The sequence below is a fragment of the Thunnus thynnus genome, chromosome 8, assembly GCF_963924715.1.
Source record: "Thunnus thynnus chromosome 8, fThuThy2.1, whole genome shotgun sequence".
NCBI classification, from domain to species: Eukaryota; Metazoa; Chordata; class Actinopteri; order Scombriformes; family Scombridae; genus Thunnus; species Thunnus thynnus.
In genome coordinates, this window is record NC_089524.1 from 22,444,915 (window position 1) to 22,467,957 (window position 23,043).

The 23,043-nt window shown below is 39.5% G+C and overlaps 2 protein-coding genes across 3 annotated transcripts; one reads left to right on the forward strand and one right to left on the reverse strand.

Moving 5' to 3' along the window:
* Positions 1 to 8: 8 nt before the first annotated feature.
* On the reverse strand, positions 9 to 11,488 carry edem3 (ER degradation enhancer, mannosidase alpha-like 3). The gene is given in 22 exon segments (XM_067597216.1): positions 9 to 1,114; positions 1,503 to 1,536; positions 1,539 to 1,561; positions 1,564 to 1,689; positions 2,577 to 2,742; positions 3,014 to 3,205; positions 3,631 to 3,775; positions 3,889 to 4,034; positions 4,138 to 4,309; positions 4,619 to 4,743; positions 5,180 to 5,263; positions 5,515 to 5,598; positions 5,698 to 5,823; positions 6,154 to 6,251; positions 6,381 to 6,486; positions 8,094 to 8,228; positions 8,601 to 8,754; positions 8,940 to 9,052; positions 9,354 to 9,393; positions 9,589 to 9,689; positions 10,056 to 10,101; positions 10,215 to 11,488. Coding segments are annotated over 22 exon segments (2,394 nt in total). The 5' UTR covers positions 10,304 to 11,488; the 3' UTR covers positions 9 to 1,025.
* A 200-nt stretch (positions 11,489 to 11,688) lies between these two features.
* Positions 11,689 to 19,478, forward strand: npl (N-acetylneuraminate pyruvate lyase (dihydrodipicolinate synthase)). Of its 2 annotated transcripts, none has more exons than XM_067597218.1 (13): positions 11,689 to 11,754; positions 12,319 to 12,500; positions 12,662 to 12,744; positions 12,990 to 13,063; positions 14,875 to 14,962; positions 15,072 to 15,129; positions 16,788 to 16,863; positions 17,054 to 17,146; positions 17,253 to 17,398; positions 17,492 to 17,538; positions 17,617 to 17,701; positions 17,798 to 17,837; positions 18,060 to 19,478. In XM_067597218.1, the coding sequence occupies exons 3-13, from the start codon at positions 12,665 to 12,667 to the stop codon at positions 18,221 to 18,223; spliced, it is 951 nt and encodes a 316-aa protein (XP_067453319.1). In that variant the 5' UTR covers positions 11,689 to 11,754; positions 12,319 to 12,500; positions 12,662 to 12,664; the 3' UTR covers positions 18,224 to 19,478. The 2 variants fall into 2 exon arrangements, with proteins under 2 accessions (XP_067453319.1, XP_067453318.1); XM_067597217.1 differs by lacking the exon at positions 11,689 to 11,754 and adding an exon at positions 12,109 to 12,236.
* The last annotated feature ends 3,565 nt before the right edge of the window (positions 19,479 to 23,043 follow it).

The window sequence follows — 23,043 nt, forward strand, 5'->3', positions numbered from 1 at the left end:
ATCACACACACACAAACACACAAAGCTCTTTTCCTCCCTCCTCAAGTCAGTAATCTATACAACATGCCCGCCGGTAGCCATTCTCAGTCAAAAAATAGAACAGTTTTTCATCAAGGGGCTGTCAACTATAACAGCACGATGCTGATGGTGAGTCATGTTTCCCACAGGATAAAGCCTTTCTCACATAGCTGCACAACCAAACCGAGAGTCAACTGAGGAAAGAAATCTGGCAAGGAGTTGCATTGTCAATGTTGCGCAAATCTGGTACAGGGAAAAAAAAATATTTGATGTGTTATAATTTCTAAAAAATGTAGCCTCTTTTTTCTCTGCGTATTGTAAATGTGTTAAGAAACGGGTCAGTGATTTTAATTACACATTTGAGGGAATACACAGGAGACAGCTGCAACAGGCAACGACAATAACTTCAAAGCTTACATGATTCATGTACAGCTGTGCGAAGGCTATGGTGCAAGGCTGGTTTTGTGGTTAAAAAAGACAAGTCATAAAGCAAAGGATTGATCAAGTGGTCGAGTGTCTGTCCTGTAAGCATCTCTGCTCAAATCCCTAACAGCTCCTAAGGTGCAGCAGGTTACTTATGATGATAATAGTCTCTGTTTAAGCTTCTTAGCAAACTGAATATATAAATGTAAATGTAGATAAAATCAAGACAAACTGACCACATACAAATTAAGAGGTTTTTGTGTGTGTGTCTAAACATAAAATACACTGAACTTAGATGGAAATCTACAAGCGGGGTCTAATCCTGCCATTCAGTCCAGCCTTGCAATATGTAACAACAACTGGTTTGCTCCAGTAAGAAAAAAAACCATTAAGAGCTGTCATGCTCCTGGGCTCCTAGAGGGAATATAACAAACAACACACCACTGCGATGGCACTAAGCTTCTTCATCAAACACAAAACAGAATCCTGTGGTTGGAGGGCAACATGAGAAAAAGAGGGGTGGAGAGATAAGGGGCATTAAGGACTGAAAACTGAGAGAGGAAAAGGAAAGGCTGCAAATGTGGCTAAGAGATGAAGAAAGAAGGGAAAAGAAGAGAATACTTACTGCCCTCAATCAGGCTGCCAGGAAGAGGTTTACCTTTGAATATGGCTGCTGCTCATCCAAAAGGTGAGAGGATTGTCAAAAAACAGAAGAGAAACCAAGAGAGACAGTAGAGGAAAGGCACCGTTACAGTCCAACACAGGGAATACAGGGATTTGGCAAATGAGGAAAAAGAGGAGAAGGATGAGGATGCAGTATTGATAAAGGTGTAAAACCTCCACCATGAAGCATTATAACCACAGCTGGTGAGTGGCTTTGGAATGAGTCATGATCTCTAAAAACTCAGAATAATGCCTGAATCCCTATACCTCATCTTTATTTTATGAAGCCCAGCACATAATGAGGCTCAGTCAGTGGAGAGATAGACGTACACTGATGTGATCAAACTTACAGTATCGAGAGAGAGAAGCATTAAGAAAGCATATGTGGGACATCATACCTCTATCTCTGGCTTTGTCACTCAGCAGCACCTCCCCACCTCCCTGTACTCCTTCAGCCCTCCAGCAGGATGTTGCCCTCCTTGTGGAAGAGGAAGAGGAGGGGCAAGGTGATGTCATCCGTGCTGCGGCCATCTCCGGCCATCTGAAACAGGGGAGCAGTGTCACTGCTGCTGCCCTCGTTGTCGTCTGGGAGGAATAGAAGGGAGCAAGAGAAGAAGAAAAATTAATCATTATAATAACTGACAAACAAATCAATTAACTATTGACTATTATTATTCCTTTAACAAGTTAAATTGACATTTTAATTTTTTTTAACTTTATAATTCATTGTAAATTTGTGATTTTGATATGAAAGGTGCAATACAGATGAAGATTATTATTATTATTATTATCATCATAACTATTATTTTAAATATCATTAAGCTTAAAGAAGTCTGCGGCAGGAGAAAGTCACTTTATTATTCGGTCATCATGTAATGTACATGACCACTGACTGTATATAAAGATGGACATCATGACAGCTCCACAAAAGTAAAGCCAAAACATCTCAATCCCCCCCTGGTGGTTGGCTGCAGTATAGGTCATAAGTCCCGCCCCTCCATGTTAGCGGCTAGGACATCAGCCAAACTAAGAAAAGTACATGTCAAATAAATTTTTCCCCAAAGACGGTTTCTGTCATTTTAGGTAGTTCTTATCTCACTGATGTTTGTTCAAGTGCTCATTTTTCTAAAAAATGTTTTTAATTAGTTATTTGACTATATAAAAAGATGGTGTGACATCATGATTGACAGCTGTGAGAGCTGCTGTCAAACCTCCATTAGGCAGTGGGAGGGGGGGGTCCCACAGGTTGTCACCCTGCCACCTGACTCAAGATGGCAGCTCCCAGAGAGGAGATATTTCGGTTTCACTTTTGCATTGCGGCAGGAAATGGAGACGCATCATTTATATTTTTTATACAGTCAATGTACAGGACTTATTCCACTGGCTGTCCACAAAATAATCCATTTATCGAGCCCTAATCTAGTCACTGCGTTGATATCTTCCGTCTTGAGTCATTAGCTGCTTGCACTCACCAATGACAATGCCTCCGATGGCGCCAGCCTTCTGGATATGTCGGGCCTTCTCTGCAAACATGCACTGACCCCTCTGGAGCAGGGCAATGTGGCCTTGGACGTAATCAGCATTGGTGATCTCAGTACAGCCACTGTAGGGTTCAGCCACAGTCACAAAGCCTCGTACCTACACACAGGAGAGAGGAGGCAGAACAGGTGAATTCTTGCAAAGAATAAAAGGAACATGTTTTAAAATTATGGTGTATTATACTGCAGTATCTCCTGGGGCTGAAACCTTATATTTCCTTCTGTGTGAATTAGGAAAATATTCTGTGAGAGGAAGTGCTCTCTCAAAAATACAGGGGAAAAGTGAGTGGTTCTCTTAGGAAAAACATAGCAGGACAGTTAAGTGCCCGTTTGAGACCTGGCAGCTCGGTGAAGATACAAAACCCACTCACCCCTGTGGAACTTTTGGAAAGGTCGGTGCCAAACTGTGCAGGGCCAGCGGTCAGCACAACCCTGCCAAAGAATGGATGTGAGACGATCTGAATGGCTCTGGGAGGCAGCTGCTCTTTCTGCTGCTGGCTCGACAGCTCCATCATCTCCTGCATGAAACGCACACCGTCCTCTGCAGCTACCGCGCTCACCGCCTAGGTGTGGGTGTGCCAGAGAGGGAGAGAAGAGGAAGAAAGAGAATTTTAAAAAGGTCTGGATGGAAAGAACACCATAATTTGCAAGTTTGGAACAAAGAATATGTCAACCAATTTATATTGGCTCTTGCAGTTCCTTATTGGTACACTGGCACCACTATCACAACATGTTCTCTTGCTGTTTTACATTTAAATGATGGCACGCATATGTGCAATACATAATCATCATGGGCAACGTTATTGTGGTAGTTTTGTACAATGAGTTACGGTCATTTTCGCCCCTTGTAATTAGATACATGGAAAAAAGCTGAGGTGTGGCACACTGTTAAGAAACATCATTATTTCAGCCATAAATGTTGTGTTTTTCATGACAATTAGCCACTAATGAGAACATGTGGTTGTTTTCTTGTTGCTAAACTGTTTACCTGCGTAGCGTGCTGTACCAGCTGCACCCTGCCATCCTTCAAGTGGATGAGACTGACTCCCATCCTCCTCAGCAGCTCCAGATGTTCAGGGTTGTTTGCCATGAAGTCCTGAGCCCTCAGGGGTGGACGGCCCATGCCGGGCTCCCTGTATGGGGGGAGGGGGAATTTGATGAAAGAGATACAGTATTTAGGGGAAAAAAAAAACAATAAATGCAGTTACAGTATATGTAAACTGGTAACATCTGTATGTATGCATACCGGTAAGGAGCGGGGCGGGGGCAGCTCTTGTCCACGGCGCTACGGATTGGTTCTCTCAGGTTACGAGGGAAGGCGGGGTCAGGAAACAGGAGGCGGGTGTTCGGGCAGGTCCAATCAAAGTTAGAGTCGTCCAGCTCCTCCTCTGACTGAGGTATCATGAGTATATGACAGGTTCCGTTAGAAACTTGATCGCGTAAAGGCTTTCATCACTTTGTCAGATGTAATTATAGTATCTATCATGACAATTACCGTTCTATTTGAGGGAATAGATGAAGAGTGAGGGGCTGTAGAAAGGGACAGAGGCAACAGGTGTGCCTCAGTTGTAAAGATATAGTCCTCCACGTCAAAAGGCAGGTCCTCCGTATCAGCGAAGAGCAGGAAAAGGTATTTAAACATCTCAGCAAGGAAGAACGAATCCATCCTAAGAGGAGAGAGTAAAATAAGTGGCACAATAAAAGGGACAGGTTTAAAACATCTGTATTTTTATCAAATAATCAATATAGGCATTACAAAGTAGAACCTGACCTATCGACAGACACAAGATATTTCACAATATTTGCTTACTGTAGATCATATCAGCAATTCTCTGTGTTGAAAGATATAAATAACAAACCATGCTTTACATATCATGCTTTACAACCCATCATCTGACGGTATTTAAAGCAGGTCTGAGTGTGTCTACAGTTGCAGTTCAGTAGTCTATCATCCAACAAATACTCTGAGTTCTCACCGGTCCTCGTGGCTCCCGGTGCGCACGTCCTTCATGGCAGCAAAGCCACAGGGAACACGAGCAAAGCGATTGAGGTTGTCCAGGATGGTGCGACCTGCCTCCAGGTAGTAAGGGTCTCCTGTGGCCTGGGAGAGTGAGAGGACAGTGTTGTAATCATAACAGAGGACAGCACATCAACTGTGAAAGTTTGGGTGAAATCAGGTCAAACACGAAGGTGTAAATTACACTCCTTGGACAAATTATCTCAAGTATTTTATTATATTATGTTCCCTCATTACTTTTATTACAAGACATCAGATTGCTGAAGGCAAAGTATCATTATACGATCATTATGAACACTAATTAAAGGTCTGTATGCTGGAGGCTGCTTAATACTTGCAGAAATGGAGATGGTGTTTCTGAAATTTTGTTTGTCTGGTGTACTTGAGATGGTGGTCAAATGCCAGGAAGCAGCAAATTAACATTTAAAAAAAAAAGACGCAATATAATGGTCGTCTACCTCTGTACTGTGACACTGAAAAGAGAATGTATGCATTATGTCAACCTTCCTCGATGAAGTACCTTGTAAAGGAAATAGGTGCTCTCTGCGAACTCAGGCCTCAGGGGATGCTGAGCCCAGTGTACCCTGAAATCAGTAGTGAAGGCCTGGGGATAGATAGAGAAGGACGAAAAGGGTCAGGAAACTATTCCAGGGTTGTAATTAGAACAGACGAAGCTCAAATGCAGCTGTGTCACACAAAATGCAAGCCTGTTCACTTCCAAACAGCTTTGGTTGGCAACACAAGCCGTATAGGTTTATTTGAGTCAACAGTAAAATTATACCAAGTCATTTATTGTGTGGCAGTTAATGCCCGAGAAGTAGTATTTTAAGTTGGGCACAAAGAGAGACAGATCACCTCTGGGAGGAAGTTGTGTTTCTTGGTAACTTGGTATAACATCTCATGAGTCTCGATGGCCGGACGGATATCCCCCTTCAACACCTGGGACACGTAGAGTATAAAACAGTATGTACAGAGTTACTGAAATGGCACAAGACAATAGAGACAGCAAATGCTTTCATTCACATGATTCAATCTGACCTGCAGTCCAGGGAAGAAGGCCAGCAGAGAGTCCATCCAGGTGCGGGCAGGAAGCAGAGGTTTGTGAATGTGGACGTCCAGCAGCAGAGGAGGTTGGCTAATGTACTTCATTATAGATGCATAGTGCTAAGTGGGACATACAAAGTGGAAGGATTTACGATATGGTGCTTCGTGGAATAGAACAGAAATAAAGAGCACAAAACACAAACAAATATAAAAAAATAAACCAATACTTGTCTGGTTAAGAATAAAGCATTTATCCAAGTTTTTTTTTTTAAACATAATATTATGAGTGCTCTAAGCCAAAGGACTTAACTGAATCTTGAAATGTGCCAACTTAAAAGTATAATACTGTCTTTTGTAGGAGAAGCCATTGTGACAAAATGCTATTATGCAGATAGAGAGGCATTGAGTTACTCTCTGTATGTGTGTGTGTGTGTGTGTGTGTGTCCTCACAATATTGAAGCGCTGCAGAAACTGGTCATCTCCCAAGAGGACGTAGGCCTTTAGCAGGTATTCATAGTACGAGTCAATTCCTGCTCCTACTCCGCTGTCTGGAAAATCATACATGACTGTTAAGGACAACATGAATCTTCAAACAAACAACGCTCTTTTTTAATCGTCATGTCATCCCTCTCCCTTCTCTCCCTCCTCTCAGTTCCACACTCTCCCCTCTCTCTCACCTCTGCGGACCCACTCTCCAGAGTGGATGTTGATAGTGGTTCCGACCAGATTGCTGTTCCTCTGTCTCTTCTCCCACAGGAAGTCCAGGGCTCTGCGGGCATGGGCCTGTGTGTGTGTGAGGAAGGGTGGATTATTGATTTAAAAAATAAAAATCAATCTGCAGAAGCTGTCCGCTGTTAGAATGATTACAGTGATTGACTCTGTGCTTGTTCAGCAGCCTACCACTGCCAGGAAATGATCCAGTCCCAGACTCTAACATTGTAGCACAGCACAGGCAAATATATATGTGGTTTTTTTTACAAGAATCCACGCAAATAAAATTCACAAAGAAGAAAAGGAGCTGAAATTTTCAGGTTGAGGCAGGTTGAAAAACAAGCAAAAAAGAGAATATTTGTTCAATATAGTGTTACAGCTACTTCACAAATGGGCTGCAACACTAGGTTTAGCTTATTTTCATATGTTTGCCACATATGCAAGTTTTAGTACTTAAAATGTTCCAGTGGTTTTAAATAAGCTATTTAGATGCAAATATTTTATGCCTAGCTGAAAAAAATCTCCTGTCTCAACTAACACACATCTTATAAGAAGACAGGGATGTGGCGAAAAAGTTGCAAGGCAACACAGTGATTCTTTGTCACAGTGATTCCTGGTGAACACCAGCATATCAGATGACTGGGGTGAGCAGAGAGCACAGAAGGAAATGACGACCAATCAAAGAGCTTGAGGTTTACATCTATAATTGATTATGTAGCGATTTTTAAATCTGCATAAACTGTTGGCAGGAAATGGTTTCTAATAAAGAGACGTGAATGAGCTCCAATATTAATGAATTACACTGAGTGTGTGATATTTGGCACAAACTACATTTAAAATCTGTATTATCTTTGTGATCGGTTGGTCAGTGTCAAGAAGGCTTAACTGTTGTTATTTAACTTTCCTGGTCTAAAATTATTAACAGACTACACTAAGTCCATCATCTATATACAGTATACACACATGAGCAGTGAAATGAGGTTAAAAGGTTAAAAATGAGGATAATACACAACAGATATTGTATTTCACATTATGTGTAGTCAAACAACAGGGTTGTTTCACAAAAATAAAGTTTCTGCAACCTGATCTCAAAAAAGCTAAATAGACAAAATGTAACCTAAACTGCAGATAAACCAAGATTAGTCACTAGAGGGGTGCGGCTGTTCAGTGCTGATTCATATCTACTCAGATAGTTGAAGGCTTTCTAACTATTCAAGAGCTCTTTGACAGCTGGGGTGTGTTCATATGTTAAAAGTTAGCCTTAGGAAACATCCCAATAGACCCGCAAACACAAATGGAAGTTTATGTATTTAAGCAGTTCTGCTTATAAATAATTATCCAAGGTCAAATACGTTCATTTATTTAAGTCAACAGATAAAATGATTTATAATATCTATTTTACTATTAGGCTGGATGACTGGTAAATATATATTACTTCATTGTCTCATGATTTATTAAACAATCACATAAATCTATTCACATTGTTGATTTATGTGGTAAACCAACATCATGATGGTTGATATTTCCAGTTGTTTTGTCCTTAATAATGTGGTCAAAGTATTTGCAGTTAGTTAAACAGAGATGAAAATGTAAACATCTGCTTTTATGAAAGATCCACTAAATTACAACATGTTGATGTAGGCACGGGACAATGTGATTATTTGATGACAGTTTGTTACCTCAAACACAGGATCCCCAGTGAAGCGACTTAAGGCAGCGAACTCTAGGATGATGGTCCCTGCACACGCTGTGCAGGTGTCTGTTTCTGTGCCCGTTCTCGTCTCAGGACCCCTGACACCATATTTCAAATTCACCTGTTGAACAGAAACAAAGAGAGATAAAATATGTTTATCGAGTCACATTTGGTTTGCATGAGACTGTGCGTGAAAACCAGTCAGCCAGAAAATGTGTGCACCTAAAGCTGTGACAGCTGCGAGCGGAGCACTGAAGCAGAAAATGGAAATATGTAGTCATGATCTGAGAGGCTGCTGCGAACAAATGTAACTGTCAATTTGGCAAATTTCAACCATGGACGCATGTATGTCAATTCAAGTATTTATTTTTATAATACATATATGATAAAACATGGTGGGGGTGGTCTGTTTTCATTCACCCTCCTAACAATTGCTACGACCCAAACAACAGCATGAGGCATTTGGGTCTGAATGTATGTATTTCTATCTCACCCTGGGGTAAGGCAGGCCACTGCTAGTGTTAAACGCCGGCAGCAGTCGGAGGCCCAGGTCTTTGGCCATATGCAGGAGCTCATCCTGGTACCACTGCATGTGTTGACCTCCCTCCTTCAGCATCACAGCCATAGAGTGCCCTCCCAAAAGACCTCTGAGGACACATACATACACAAATCAAACACACATTAAGATTAAAGTACAAACAAGCCACTGGTTTCTTCTCGCTACTTCGTTTTTGGACTTCCCTGTACGAAAAACACTGTTACTATAACGTGTGAGATTACATGAGCAATTTCTTAACAGTAATTGTGTGTCGAAAATCAAGTCCAGTCTCACCCAAGGACTCGAATGTTGGTTTCGAAGACGGACACCACGATGTCATTGTCCAGCCTCACATCTGACAGGACTCTCCTCACTGCAGCCTCAAACTCTGTTGTCTTGTTCAAAAGCTGGCAGTGAGAAATAGTACATGACTGTAAAAATCGGCCTCAATTATAGACTTTTTCAGTTCAAAAAATTTAATTAAACACATTGACCCCAAAAATATTTAATCAAGGGCCTTGTTCATTTTTATTTAGTAACACTGACATTTCTCTCTACCATTTATAGAGGACATTTTTAGTGTTATGCAAGGCAAAATGCTATGGGATCATTTTCCTATACAATATAAATACTACATTCCTGCAATTTCATCACCACTTCTACTTCAGAGGCTTGACACTTGTATTTGAAAAACATGATAATACTCACCACAAGTGTATCCAGAGTGTCTATGAGGGTCAGGGAGAACCTAGCAGAGAGATATCAAAACTATTTACCAGGGTTAACGATGTGGAAAAATAATCAAACATAATGATGGTTATTATGAAAGTACAATCTGCATCCATCTTTCACCTCCTACACATGTGTGATAATGTTTGAGGGCTTGTCTTCATTGCTCCATTAATACATTAGATCTAAAGGAACAAACTCAGATACTACTCACTTTCCCAGTGCGTCGTCTACATCACCTCGGCTGGGTTCTAGCCCGCGTACTCTTCCTCTGCATGTTAGAGGCATCAGCTCATCTGCTGGGTATGCATGGTCCTAGGCGACACACAAACACACACTTCTTTACTTCATGCTTTGACTTTCAATTTTGTGAGTTCCTTAAGAGGCTGGCTCGATCTAATTAGACCTCGAGCCACCTTAAAGCATACACAATATGACTTATGCCGACATGAAAAAAGCTAGAAAAGCCACTTGGGGTGTTTATTATGAATAAAGCAATGTTCATAATTCTGTTTTGCTGTGGGACTGACATTAATGCATTCAAATGCCATGAAGTGTAATTATGGACTGATAATTAACCATTACAGGTCTTAAACAAACTCAGATATCAAGACAACAGAACAAAGTCCCACTTATTTAAATTTGTTCGACTAGAAATTCCTGTAACTTTGAAGAACTTACCATGTAATTCTGATATGCATGGTCAAACATCTCAACCACTTGGTTCCTTTGGTGAGGGGAGAACAGAGACAAATCAGCATGCGTGAAGTCCTTTGGGAGGACAAAATGTTTCATTCTCACATTACACTCTGAGGATGTTGTGTGTTATTCTCAACTCACCTCAACTTGTGCTTCTCCTCCCTTGACATGGCCTGTCCGGAGCTGTATAATGCTCCAAGCAGCATCAATATGAACAGTGCAGGCGGCATTGTGGTAGGTGGGTAAAATTAAAGCACATACAACTATGGTTTGGCTCTCAGTCAGTCACTGAGTAAATACAAAGTCATCCCCGCTACCCTTATCAAACAGCTCACAATAAAAAATTAAAATGAACACTAAAGAAACATAAACCTAACCCTTCCTATCAACATTTTACCTCTGAGATCATGTTACAACACTTGTTTGCTTTTCCTAAAAGGTCATCATCAATGTTTAGAAAGAGCAACATGAAATATTCCTAGTTTGTTGCTCAGTCTTGGCCACTTCCACTCCATCTGTTTCTCAGCACCACCAAAAACAAGGCTGTGAGTCAAAGTACAATGTGCGCCTAGAGCAATTAAATACTTAAAAGGAATGTTGTTATTTCAAGTAACCTGATATCTAGGTCTAACAAATAGAGATGTACCAGACATTAGTTGTAGTGCAAAGTTGTTTCAAGTGCTGTGAGCAGGTTGGTCTGTCACACTTGTTTACTTTTCTGGGCTGATCAACCGGACCTAAACTACTGTAAACAGGACGTGCGACACGTTGACATGCAAATAACGACCGTTACATGTAAATCTGCCATTAAGAAAAGCCCGTTAAGTCAAAGAAATCCAGCTAAATATGACATTTACACCAATATTACTCACAGCTGCTTACATTTCCAAGGCAACTTCTAGGCTTTTCAGTTAACAAGAACCACTGTCATCTTAAAAGACGACACTATATATCCAAGCCAGTAACGTCGAGTGTTATCTGTATGTCTGTAAAATCGTTTACTTACTCCAAACAACCTAACGTTACAGGCAATTTAGCTAACTTAGCAGTCACAGCCGCAGTCCTTGAAGCTCCTGTTCATACCGGCTCCTTCTTATCACTCTGTTGTGTCAACTGTAAGCCTTTTTTTAGATTATAAGTTAATAATTTCCTCCTCTTGACAGGTTTCTTTCGTCAGCTAGTCAGACAAGCAGCCGAACACTTGTTAGGGTTTAATTAGCCAGTTAGCCGGCTGTGCTAACTCGCCCAGCTGGTGACACCGGACGTACTGACAAAATAACAAAAACTGACAAAAAAACGCGTCCATTGTTTGGCAGAGGACCAGACCGCGGTATCTTTTCTGTCTTTCAGGTTGTTGTTGTGGGTAATTTCACCGTATGCTGCTATTTCGCTAAGCTAGCCTGCCTGGAAAAAAACCGGATGCCGTTACAATGAAGACGTCAACAACATCCGCTTCCTGGAAGGTTTAGCTCCCTGAGTTCTGCTTGTCAGGCTGCACTTTGGTTCAGGGTTTCAACAAATCGCTACTCCATCGCAAACATTGTCAGAGTACAATTCTATAAATGGAGTTACAATCCATATAATCAAAACATAGCACTTTGTTAAATGGATTCTGCTGGAATTACACCAAGTGTTACACGAGGAGGAGGTACCTGACAGTCCGCGCTTAGGTCATAAATAGGTACAATATTTCTTGTGTTGCCTTTCTTAAAAGCTCGGAAAAAAACATTTGACGCACCCAAGTGCTGTCATTTGTAGTAATAACGAAATATAATGTCTAGTAATCGTAACAAAGTAACATAAAGTGGGTTTTTTTCAATAAAGTAACGTTAAATTTATGATAATCACTTACGTGGGTTAAAAAAAATCTTAAATAGGCTTACAACACAATTTTTAGGCTGTTTGACATGGCCCTTCCTCAATAAAACGTAAAATTTCAGTTATTTGGTTATAGGGATGAATGTATGATATGTACTTACACGGATTTATAGCAAATCTCTATTTCTTTCTGTGTACCCATTGGTTGCACCGTGAGTGGGCCGGCACATAACTGTATCGTATATATTTCGACGGCATTTGAAGGCGAGGTTGATGTTTTGTAAATCAAAGAATAACAGACAAATAAAGCTCTCAATGAGTGGAGAAACCAGTCGGAAGACGCAGGTGACGTGTTCAAACGAGTTCAACTGTGTGTTTTGAAATTCACAAATGGATGCCAAAGTTTGTCTTGTTTTTTTCCCCACAGTGTTTAATCAGTAACTACATTTCCCATGAAGCTTTGCGGTGTCACTTGACGCTTGGATGGGTTCACATGACAGATACATCAACACATCCCTGACAAGCAGAAAATAAGTTGACTAAGTAACCTTCTTCCCCCCAAAATCCAATTCATGTGCACAACGCAGTGAAGGAAAGGTGCTTCAACAGGTAAGCTGACACTGTAATGATTAAATTTACACTCTTCGACGGAATTTCGTAATTCCCTCTTTTTTATAGGTCATTGTAAACCCAATATATGTCTTAATGCTTACAATCCGTGTAGCCTGCTGGTATATGATGCAATATTTGTGCATATTTTGTCTTGTTAGATAATGTCAGTCATGGCTCCTGCTGCAGACAAAAAGCTGACAGGTCTGGTTGCAGCCACATTTACGCCATTCACCACACAAGGGTAAGTAGCTTATAGAAACCACATCCTCTGTCTGCTTGTTTTTCCATGAGTCCAGCACTGAATGATGTGTTTGGTGTGTGAGTGAAAACAGCCAGTGGTCCCCTGTAACAAAGTTAAAAATGAGGAATGAGTGTGGAGGTATCTGTGGCCCTCTTGCTCTCCTATAGATCTAGAGTACCGTAGCATGTTAGGTATTCTGTTTGCCAAATGTGCAGGCCTTTATTTTTTACATTTTCCCAAAACAGGGAAGTCAAGCTATCAGAGATCGGACCTTATGTTGACTACTTGAAAGAGAAGCAAGGTGTTAATAACATATTTGGTAAGTTTACAAGTGGATTCTTCCTTTGATATTTGTCATTGTCTGTGTCTCCATCTGAATCAACCCTGATGATATGGCATGTTTTTGTTAACATATTTAATGTGTTGCTCCTCAGTTAACCATGTTAACCCTCTTTTCGGGTTAAAAAGAAAAAAGTTGCAATTTTGGGTCAGATTACAATGAAATGTAGTCAGTTTGGGTTGTTAACAAACCTAAATTGTCCAATCAGACTAGTTTTAGATTGTATTTAACATCATTTAATAAATCCTTCAAAAACTAAGGCAACTTTTAGCAAATTGTTCTTTCAGTTAGGAAGGAAAAGAAACAGTGTCAATCCTGCATCTAATATACAGCATGAAGACATGCTTATGTGTGTATCATCAGCCATGAAGCTTCATGTGTCCACATCTGCTATTCATTTCAAGACAAGACCTGTAGAAATACTCTAAATACCTGAATATCCTCAGTTTTCTTGGAAAAATGTGTCTCAGTGTTATATGGCACAGTAAGCAGTAGCCAAAAGCAAAATCTTTAAGTCTTTTTTATTACAAAAAAAAGTATTAATAAATCATCAAAAATGATTTATTCAGTTAATTATTTGCATTGCATTTGTTTCTACATTAACACCACCTGCAACTATATTAAAGCTAACAATTCTCTCAATATTAATCCCAATTACCTTTTAGCCATATTGTCCAAATGAAACGAAATCAGTTAATACCCAACTCTAAAAGGGCTGTTGAAGAAAAATGTCTCATCTTACTGTATGATTCATCAGCTTTAGTTTCTTCAGAAGAATATATACACTTTTTAAGCAATTGTCCCTGTTTTTACGTCTACCTTCAATAAAATCACCTGTGCCTTTTTAATAAAATTACATATAATCCCAATTACATTTTATTAACCCCATAATCCCAATTCAATTAAAAGTGCTAATACCAAACTATATGGAGATGTTTGAATGAATCATTAATATTGCTTTATACTACTTCCATCATTTAAATTATTTTTGGAAAAGATAAAACTTGTCACACTGACCTTTAAACTTTTGATTTGTCCTCATAGTTAATGTGTTTTTCTTCAGCTAACAGTTGTATCTGACCTTCCTGCCAAAACCATTTTATTTTATCTTAAGGTCTGCATGCTATCTATTAGTTCCACTTTAGCCTCTGCCCTTGGAACAGAAACACAGACAAACGTTAGATGCAGTGAGGGAATAAAGTCTGCTCTTCTCCCTGCGTTGATCAAGGCTAGTCAGCATTTCTTGTTTGTCAAACGTGACTCTCTGATTCCTGTCGCACGCGCTAAGCTTCTCCTTGTGTTAACTAACACTTCATTTAGATACTAGTTACTGTGGGATATCTGTGTAACCTTTGTGCTTGCTCATTCCTTTCTGCATTACTGCTGATTACCCATGAAAATGTTTTGTCTGGCCATATATTGCACAATCAGCCATCCTGGTGGTTTATTTCTCTAAAAATGGAGGTTTCTTCCATTTTTTTTGGCTAAAAAATGTGTTTTTTATCTTCACTGAGAGTCTGACAGTGCCGGGTAGGCTAAGCTCTTTTTTGTTGGTTTTATAATTCTTTTATTCCTATATACCATTTAATCAGTGTGCTTTGCTATGTTTCCTTTGTTTTTTGTGTATTTTTTTTATGTAATATTGTACTGTAATGTCTAATTTTGTTGTGGGAGTGACCATTGACTCATTAGAGCTAGATTTAGGTCAGATTGTTCTATTTACATTCTTTTTAAGATATGCTTCTGTAATGTGGAAAGTTCTATGTAAATAAGACTTCACTTGCTTACAGTGAATGGCACGACCGGAGAGAGTATGTCTCTCAGTGTTGCAGAGAGGAAGAAACTGGCAGAGGAGTGGTGTCAGAAAGCCAAGGGAAAGTAAGTCATGGCACAGCACAGCCTCTTTGTCTGGAGTCTTAAGTGCAGAAGGGGAAAAAAAGTTTATAATTTGTGAAATTTGTTTGCATGTGTGTGCACGTCTCTGCAGAATGGATCAGGTGATTGTGCATGTCGGCTGCATGAGTCTGAAAGATTCCCAAGAACTGGTGAGTTGTTGCCTTTACGTCACCTGTCCTGATGTGAAGGTTAAAAACACAACACATGACTCACAAGAGGACCAGAGGGTGTGTTTTACGAAGCAAGATTACCCATCAGAAGCCAGGTTTACCTCACTAAATCAAGCCTATTTTAAGGAAATTCTCTTTTAGTTTAAGTTAACGTGTCCCTCCAAACTAGTACAGGTTTTCATGCTTTACTTCACCTCAGGCTTAACCAGCATCGCATTAAATCCTCCAGAATCAAATGCAAAGTTTTCTCCAAAGTCACTTTCGCTCAGAGCTCTTATCTTTTTCAGTCCACGGTGTTTGAATGGTATTTAAACTCCATATGTGCTTTTATATGCACTGCAATTAAAATAAAGTTAATAAGTAAGTTTGACCCAACTTCATCTCTACAAAAGTTTTCTACAACTGCGCTTATGAAAGTGGCTTAGCCTTGTTTTCCTTTAATATTTTACTCTTCATATTATATCTTTAATATGTGTTGCTCTGTGGTTGGGAAAAACATCAAAGTTTTGTCTTTCTAGTCTTTAGACTACATGTCCCAAGTTAAAAGTCATGAAGCAGCAGTTCTTAAACCAGACCTTCATCCTGCGTCAGTTTGTGAGACTCATTCAAGATGGGCTTTTCGAAATACCCCACTTTCTTGAGCAACCTTTATGAAATTTCGCAATATTCCTAAGTCTTTTGTAAATAAAGGAAGTGATTATGTGTCATCACATAACAAGCAAGTTAAATGGTAAACAGACTGCACTTACAAACATATATATGGCGCCTCTCTAGTCTTCTGACCACTCAAAGCGCTTTTACACTACAAGCCACATTCACACATTCATTCATACGCTGATGGCAGAGGCTGCCATGCAAGGTGCCAACCTGCACATCAGGAGGATCTAATCATTCACACACACATTCACACACAATTTGGGGTTCAGTATCTTGCCCAAGGACACTTCGACATGTGGACTGAAAGAGCCGGGATTCAAACCGCCAATCTTCCAATTAGTGGACGACCTGCTCTACCTCCTCCATCATCATATTTACTGTAATTTCATTAGAAGAACATTTTAAATTCTGATGTGGAGGTCATTGCTAAAGGTATTATGTGATGAAGTGTTTTGTTTTTTTATGATCGATCCAGAATCAGTCAGCCTGCCTCGTCTACTCAATTTGTTCTCCCAGAGAACGTCTTTGTCAATAGCGACCAAAACAGTTTGTCTTTTTCAGCATTTGTTGTAGCTACATTGAATTTTGTTCTGTTGAGGCCTCTGTCATTAAAGAAATTGGTTCCTTTTCTATATATAATGTAATGGCTTTTTTCTTGTATGATTGTTGAATAATGGTACATTGCTGGGATAAGCCGTTGGTTAGTAAGTTTAGATAAGTTTCTCATCCATATTCAGCCAGTTGTGAGCTTGAATTAGAAAATAACACCATGAGTTGAGTATCACCAGTATTTTTTTTCTTTCAAACACACTTTCAAGCAGTCCTACCTTGCTAGTACACCATACAAACTGCAAAATCAAAAATGTCTCAATTTTTATGATTATTTTTCAAATTATTCAGACATTTCAAATAACTGACTGCGGATTGCAAATTGCTGTAGTTTTTATTGTTTGTCCTCGCCATATTCATCCTCCCTCCAGGCTCACCATGCAGCACAGATCAAGGCTGATGGGATAGCAGTCATTGCCCCGTCTTTCTTCAAACCCCGCAATGCAGGTATGTGATGGTTTCAGTGGGAAAAGCACATTTTTGAAGGGTTTTAAGGGGTTGGGTACAGTGAAAATGTGTGCAGCCTAGCATGCACTTTCACATTTCATTCACATGTCAAAACTGCTTTTGTCAAACTTTGTTTTAATATCAATATTGTGAATTTTCCACATTCCTTTTCCTTCTCATCCTGCCTCAGAGGCGTTGAGGACATTCCTCCAGGAAGTGAGTTCAGCTGCCCCAGATGTGCCCTTCTATTATTATCACATCCCTGCTGTCACCGGTGTTAACGGTTAGTGCCAATGATGATTGACTTTTGCACACCATTTACATCTCTGCATGCTGAATGTCAGATTTCTTTACTGATGGCATACTGAATGTGTTTTTTTTTTCTTTAGTGCTGGCAAGAGACGTGTTGGAAGGTATTGATAAGCTTATTCCTTCCTTCAGAGGCGTCAAGTTCTCCGGGACTAACATGATGGACTGTGGCCAATGTGTCAGCTATAGTCTGGCCCACTGGTCAGTCCTCTACGGCGTGGATGAGGTCAGCTGTTTTTCTCCCACTCCATGACATATTGTGACTCTGACCTCATCCGTAGAGTCATCCTTTAACAATTTTTATTTTATTTTGCCATAGCAACTTCTAGCAGGTCTGGTTATGGGAACCCAAGGAGCAGTTGGCAGGTCAGTGTGTGATCTCTTTGGCTCCTTTCATTCGCTCTTCTAAACAGTTATTTACATCATGAATTTCTCTGCCCACAGCACGTATAACTATTTAGGATGCCATGTCAACAAGCTCATATCAGCATTCGAGAAAGGCGATCTTGTCCAAGCCAGGACCATACAGGTACTGCACATCTCTCTGTTGTTGTTCCTAGTTTCTCCTGATATTTTGCATCAGTTTTGGTTCTTCTTAACTTCTTTATCTCTTTTCCATGAGCAGTTCAAGATTCAAGAGCTTATCAGTTATGCCATAACACTCGGTGAGTATAGAGGTTAGTGTTCTCCCCTTTATGCCAACAAAGTAGTGAACTGACGCAAGGCTAGAGCTATGTATTACTTTATATACATATGTTCAAAGAAAACAAAAAAAGAGCATATTGTAATCTAATTGCATGTATATTTGTATGGATTTATGTGCTCATGTATGTGTATATATGTCAACATGCTCAAATAAAAAAACACTGCTTTACTGTTATCCACAGGCTTTGATGTGGGAGTGAACAAGCAGCTGATGACTGAGGTGTCAGGCTTGAGTCTGGGCCCCCCTCGACTCCCTGTGATGCCGTGTCCTCAAGATGTCGCTGGGTCCATCAAGCGGAAATATCACAGCATTTTTCCTGAATGTTGTGCTTCAGATAAACAATGACAGCAGGGGCCGTGTGACAGGTCCAGTTACTGAATGTTCAGCAAGTTTGTCATTTTATACTAAACCAGCAATCAGACAATTACACTACGCAACAAAGTTTAACTTTAAACAGGCCGAGAATGAAACGCATCTCTATTTTTACAACTAAGTGGTAGATTTGCATACAAGTGGACTGGAATAGTTTCTGTTTCACAGTCAGAAAAGAGTTTATGCTTTGGTAAACCTGCAAAATCAATCTGAAATCATCTCTGAATTATACTGCAATTTTCATATTTTTACCTCTTACATCTTATGGAACTTAATTCGTATATCCTGCTGTGGCAATAAAACATCCAAGTAGCACATGGTATTAAAACACCATCACAGGGATATGTTCTTTTGATTGAATATACTAGAATTTTTTATGGGCATTCTCTATCGAGTTAATCTTTCCCTTTGCTGTAGAATATTCTAATACATCAACATTTATTTTAATTTCAAGGTTTCTCTCATTTCATTATATGTGAACAATAACTAACATCCATCGCTCAAAGAAATGTGGCACTTTGGTTTAATTGTTACATTTAGGGAACGAGGGCATTGTCACAAATTAGTAGTATTATCTTTATATTATCTTGTACTGTATAAAACATGGCTGAATCTCACTTCTGGAGTGTGTGTGTGTGTGTGTGTGTGTGTGCGTGCGTGCGTGCGTGCGTGCGTGCACTCTAAGCCTTATTTTGTAAGTCATGTGGCATAAGAAAAATTGAAAGTCATCACAGCGAATGAAGTGCTGTAATAACTGGGAATGAATAGTCATATTTCTCTACTTCATCTTTTTTGTGGTTCACATTTGTAGAATGTTATAATTGCTACCAGTCAATATGAAGTTTTTTAAAAAATGTCTTTTGATGGTTTTTCTACCTTGAAAATGTGAGTTATGGAAAATCTCTGTCCTTAGTCTGACCCCATCAGAGGGATCAGGTGGATAATGGAGACAGAAGGGGCATTGATATGAACTGTTCCATGAAATAATGAAGTGTCTCACACTCCAAAAAGGGACTAAAATTAAACGTCCGTGTAGCCAAAAGGGAATATAAAACACTTGAAAATGAGATTCAGTCTTTGTTTTTTTGAGTTAGAATGATGAACCTGTTATTAAATGTATACTTTCTGAATGGCATTAAAAAGGGAAATGTGTAATTAAGAATCTAAGCTTTGTATTATGACTAATAATCACCAATTTTTTACTAATAAATATTATGATCCATTTGTTGTTTCACAGTAATTTGTGTCTCTTTGTTCAAAGCCACGGTGTGTGAAAGAGTTTGGGAATCCTCTGAGAGAAAATAAGCAATAATCTGTTTGCTCATCTGTGACAGCCGGAGTTTGCATGTTGCTTACAAAATCTATATCTTATTAACACATTAAACCTCATCAGTGGATGGGCTGTGCCAAACTGTCAATTAACTTTAAACCTGGATAGAAGAGTGGCTTTATGATTCTGTTTAACTGAAACTTAGCCCCCAATTTTGTACTAAACTAAAAAACCTTTCAATTTTAGATAAGTCCTTTCTGAACCTGGAAGTTCTCTGCTCCAAATTAGCCTCTAATCACTGGTTTGGTGTAAAAGTTTTGGCCAATGTTATTCCATTATATTCAGCCGCTCTTCCATCCGCCACAGATCTTTACCCTGGCTTCCTGTCTGTCAAAGAACTGATTTTGAAATATTACTGTTGGTTTCTAAAAGACTGAATGGTTTAGAGCCAAAATAAATTTCTGATCTGCTACGTCGTTATGAACCAACTAGACCTCTCAGGTCATCTGGGACAAGTGTGCTTTCTGTTCCCAGAGTCAAAACTAAACATGGAGAAGCAGCGTTCAGTTTTTATGCTCCTCATATCTGGAACAAACTCCCAGAAAACTGCAGGTCTGCTGCAACTCTCAGTTCTTTTAAATCACGACTGAACACTTTTCTGTTTGCCACTGCCTTTGATTAAATCAAATGATAATTAATTTCACACTGCACTGTAATTTTTATTCTTGTATTTATGCCTGTCTTATTCTATTTTAGCTTATTTTTGTTTTCTATTCTCTTAGCTTTTTCATAACTGTTTTTGATTGTATTTAAATATCCTTTTATGATGTGTTTCTTTTCTCTCAATGCTTTAAATGTTTTATGTAAAGCACTTTAAATTGCCTTGTTACTGAAATGTACTATAAATAAACTTGTCTTGCCACAAAAAAGGCAGTAAACAGGTATGTTAACAGTTATGTGGAGGTACGGCATCACACCAACCTCACCTTTGTGGAAAAACCCTGCCACCCACTGAGATAGGAAATTCTGCAGTCAAAACAAGTGCAGTGAGCAGTTTGTGTGTGTTATGAAGCACCCTTTGCCTCAGGCTGCATGTCTTGTTCTGAACTGCAGTAGCCCTCTATGAAGAGTGTGTTTCTGTGTGTGTGCTTAGGGGCCCATGAGGTCAAATAAAAGTAAACATTTATTCTTGTAATCAATGTTATCAGTTACATTTATCCATGTAAGTAGTGTTTACCCAAGTAGTTCGTGTGGATTGTGAAATCTTGGGGCCATGCTGTCTGGAGGAGGTTAAAAATGAGTGTCCACGTTATCACTTTTAGACACTATCACATTATCACCAGGAGCACTGCCCAGACAGGCAGGAAGAGTAAATCATACATTCCAACAGATTACAAATGTGCCTTCACCCTTCTTTAATGAGCATAGCAGCACCTCTGCAATACAAAAACACATTACACTTTGATATTAGTATCAGTATCGAGTTTATCTCTTGCATGTTAGTATTTTAGGTGTTTGCAGTGAAACTCACCTGGTCATTTTCTGTTGACAGCGGCTTTGTTTTGATAGAAGCTGAATCTTGGCCATGCTCGGATGAACCTGCAGCTGCAGCGGTACAGGATTGGTGCCATGTTAACAGATGGAGCCTGGGGAGCGGACAGAGAGGAAAGATGATGGCACTTTAACGATCCCCATGACGACACTGGGAGGTTGAAGGAGAAACACTAAAATAATGGAACATAAAAAGAACAGAATAGAGCAAATTACTGATTAAATGATGCAAAAGATGGTAAACTGATGTGTGACTAATAACTGTTGTGTTACATAGATAGAAATATGTAGACAAAGCTAAATAGCAGCATGAGCAGCAACAAGTGAAGATGCTCCATGGCTGTTTGTTTCTGTTACAAATGGTCATCAGACCTGTTTTCCTCGTGGATTATTCTGTGATTTTCTATCTTCTCTTCATGTCTCCTTCCCTGAAAGTTCTTACTGAGGAAGGATTTAATCCCAAAAGTGTTATTTTAAGGATTGAATGTCCTCTTTTTAAGCTGTTTTCTTGGTTGTTACATCAATACACCATGCAGAACACCTCAAACGTCAAAATAAATGCTAGTATGTGGGTGATATGATACTGTGTACTAAACTAGAAACTATCAGCTGATTTTCTATCAAATATCCAATAAAGGGGTACACACTGTTCTTTTATCTCCTTCCTCTGAGCTCATGCCATGTCTCGCCTCCATAAAATGTCAGCCAGTCAGTAGACATGCCGGGTGGCAGACGCCGGGGGTCACTTGGTGTGCGTCTGTTATGTCAGGGTCTGTCACGTCAGGGCCACAGCCTGTGACACTGACTCCCTGTGGATGCGCCACCTGACTCACTCTGTTATCACAAGTCACAAGACTGAGAGGTTGTGAAAGGACCAGCGAACTGCTTCATCCCTGCATCTCTCACTCTGGAGGAGGAGGAGGAGATTCTCACTATGGTTACAGAATATCAGCCTCTAGTTGATGCTGTCTTACAGCTTGTTAATGAGTGCAGACTGCTTGTATATTAGTATTAAGATGTTTGTGTACAAGCATGTGAGAAGAGTTGCCAGACAATAACTCCACATCTCATGAACATTGTGTGGCACTGCTTGCTTGGTCTGTTTTTCATAACTTGTAGTTCTAAAATGTAGTATTATCAGTGTATTATGATAAAACTACATGTTGAATCCTGAGAAATGCCCTTAAATTGACCTTTGTTTTCTCAAGATGAAAAAGTGCTGCTTTTGTCTGTAATATTACACATTTGTGATGCAGGTAATTCTGTAACACCATCAAGCACTTTCTATTTACAGTTGATTTAATGTTTTTTTAATAAAATCAATTGAATAGGAATTAGCTCAAATTACTGCAGGGACACATTAGTTTCATGCCATAAAGAGAGGAGAGGTCACTTTCTTCTTGTTTCACGGTGGATTTCCCTCAAAGTGAACAATACTGCCCCCTGTTGCCTACTATTTACACCTACATTTACCGGATTAACTGACTCATGATGATCTTTGGCTGCTTTCCGGTAAAACCCCAGTAAGGATTGGTGGGGCAAGAACAATAACACACTGTGCAATAAACAAAAAAAATAAAACGTGACTCATGTAATGACTCAAATCAAGCGGAACGTCCTGGAAAAAATTAGTCTGTGTATTCGCAAGAAAAAAAAAAGCATCAATGTTTGTGGACATGGCAGAATTACGTAGACTGACTGCCTTCAGGGTCAGTTATGTTATTATTTTAATTAAAACAGTTTATCACATTTGTATTGAAAAGACAACTCGGAAATATACAATTAATGTCAATTATTGTTTATATCAATTCAATTATCCTATCCTAATTATAGGCAAAAAATAATAATAATCTTAGTTTAAGGCCATTAGCTTTTTCCGGAGCTTTCAACTTCATCTCATGGTTTTCCTCAGTGGATGCGATTGAAACCTCAGGAAAAGGCAAGTAAATAAGCTTTTTTCGCAAAATTATCC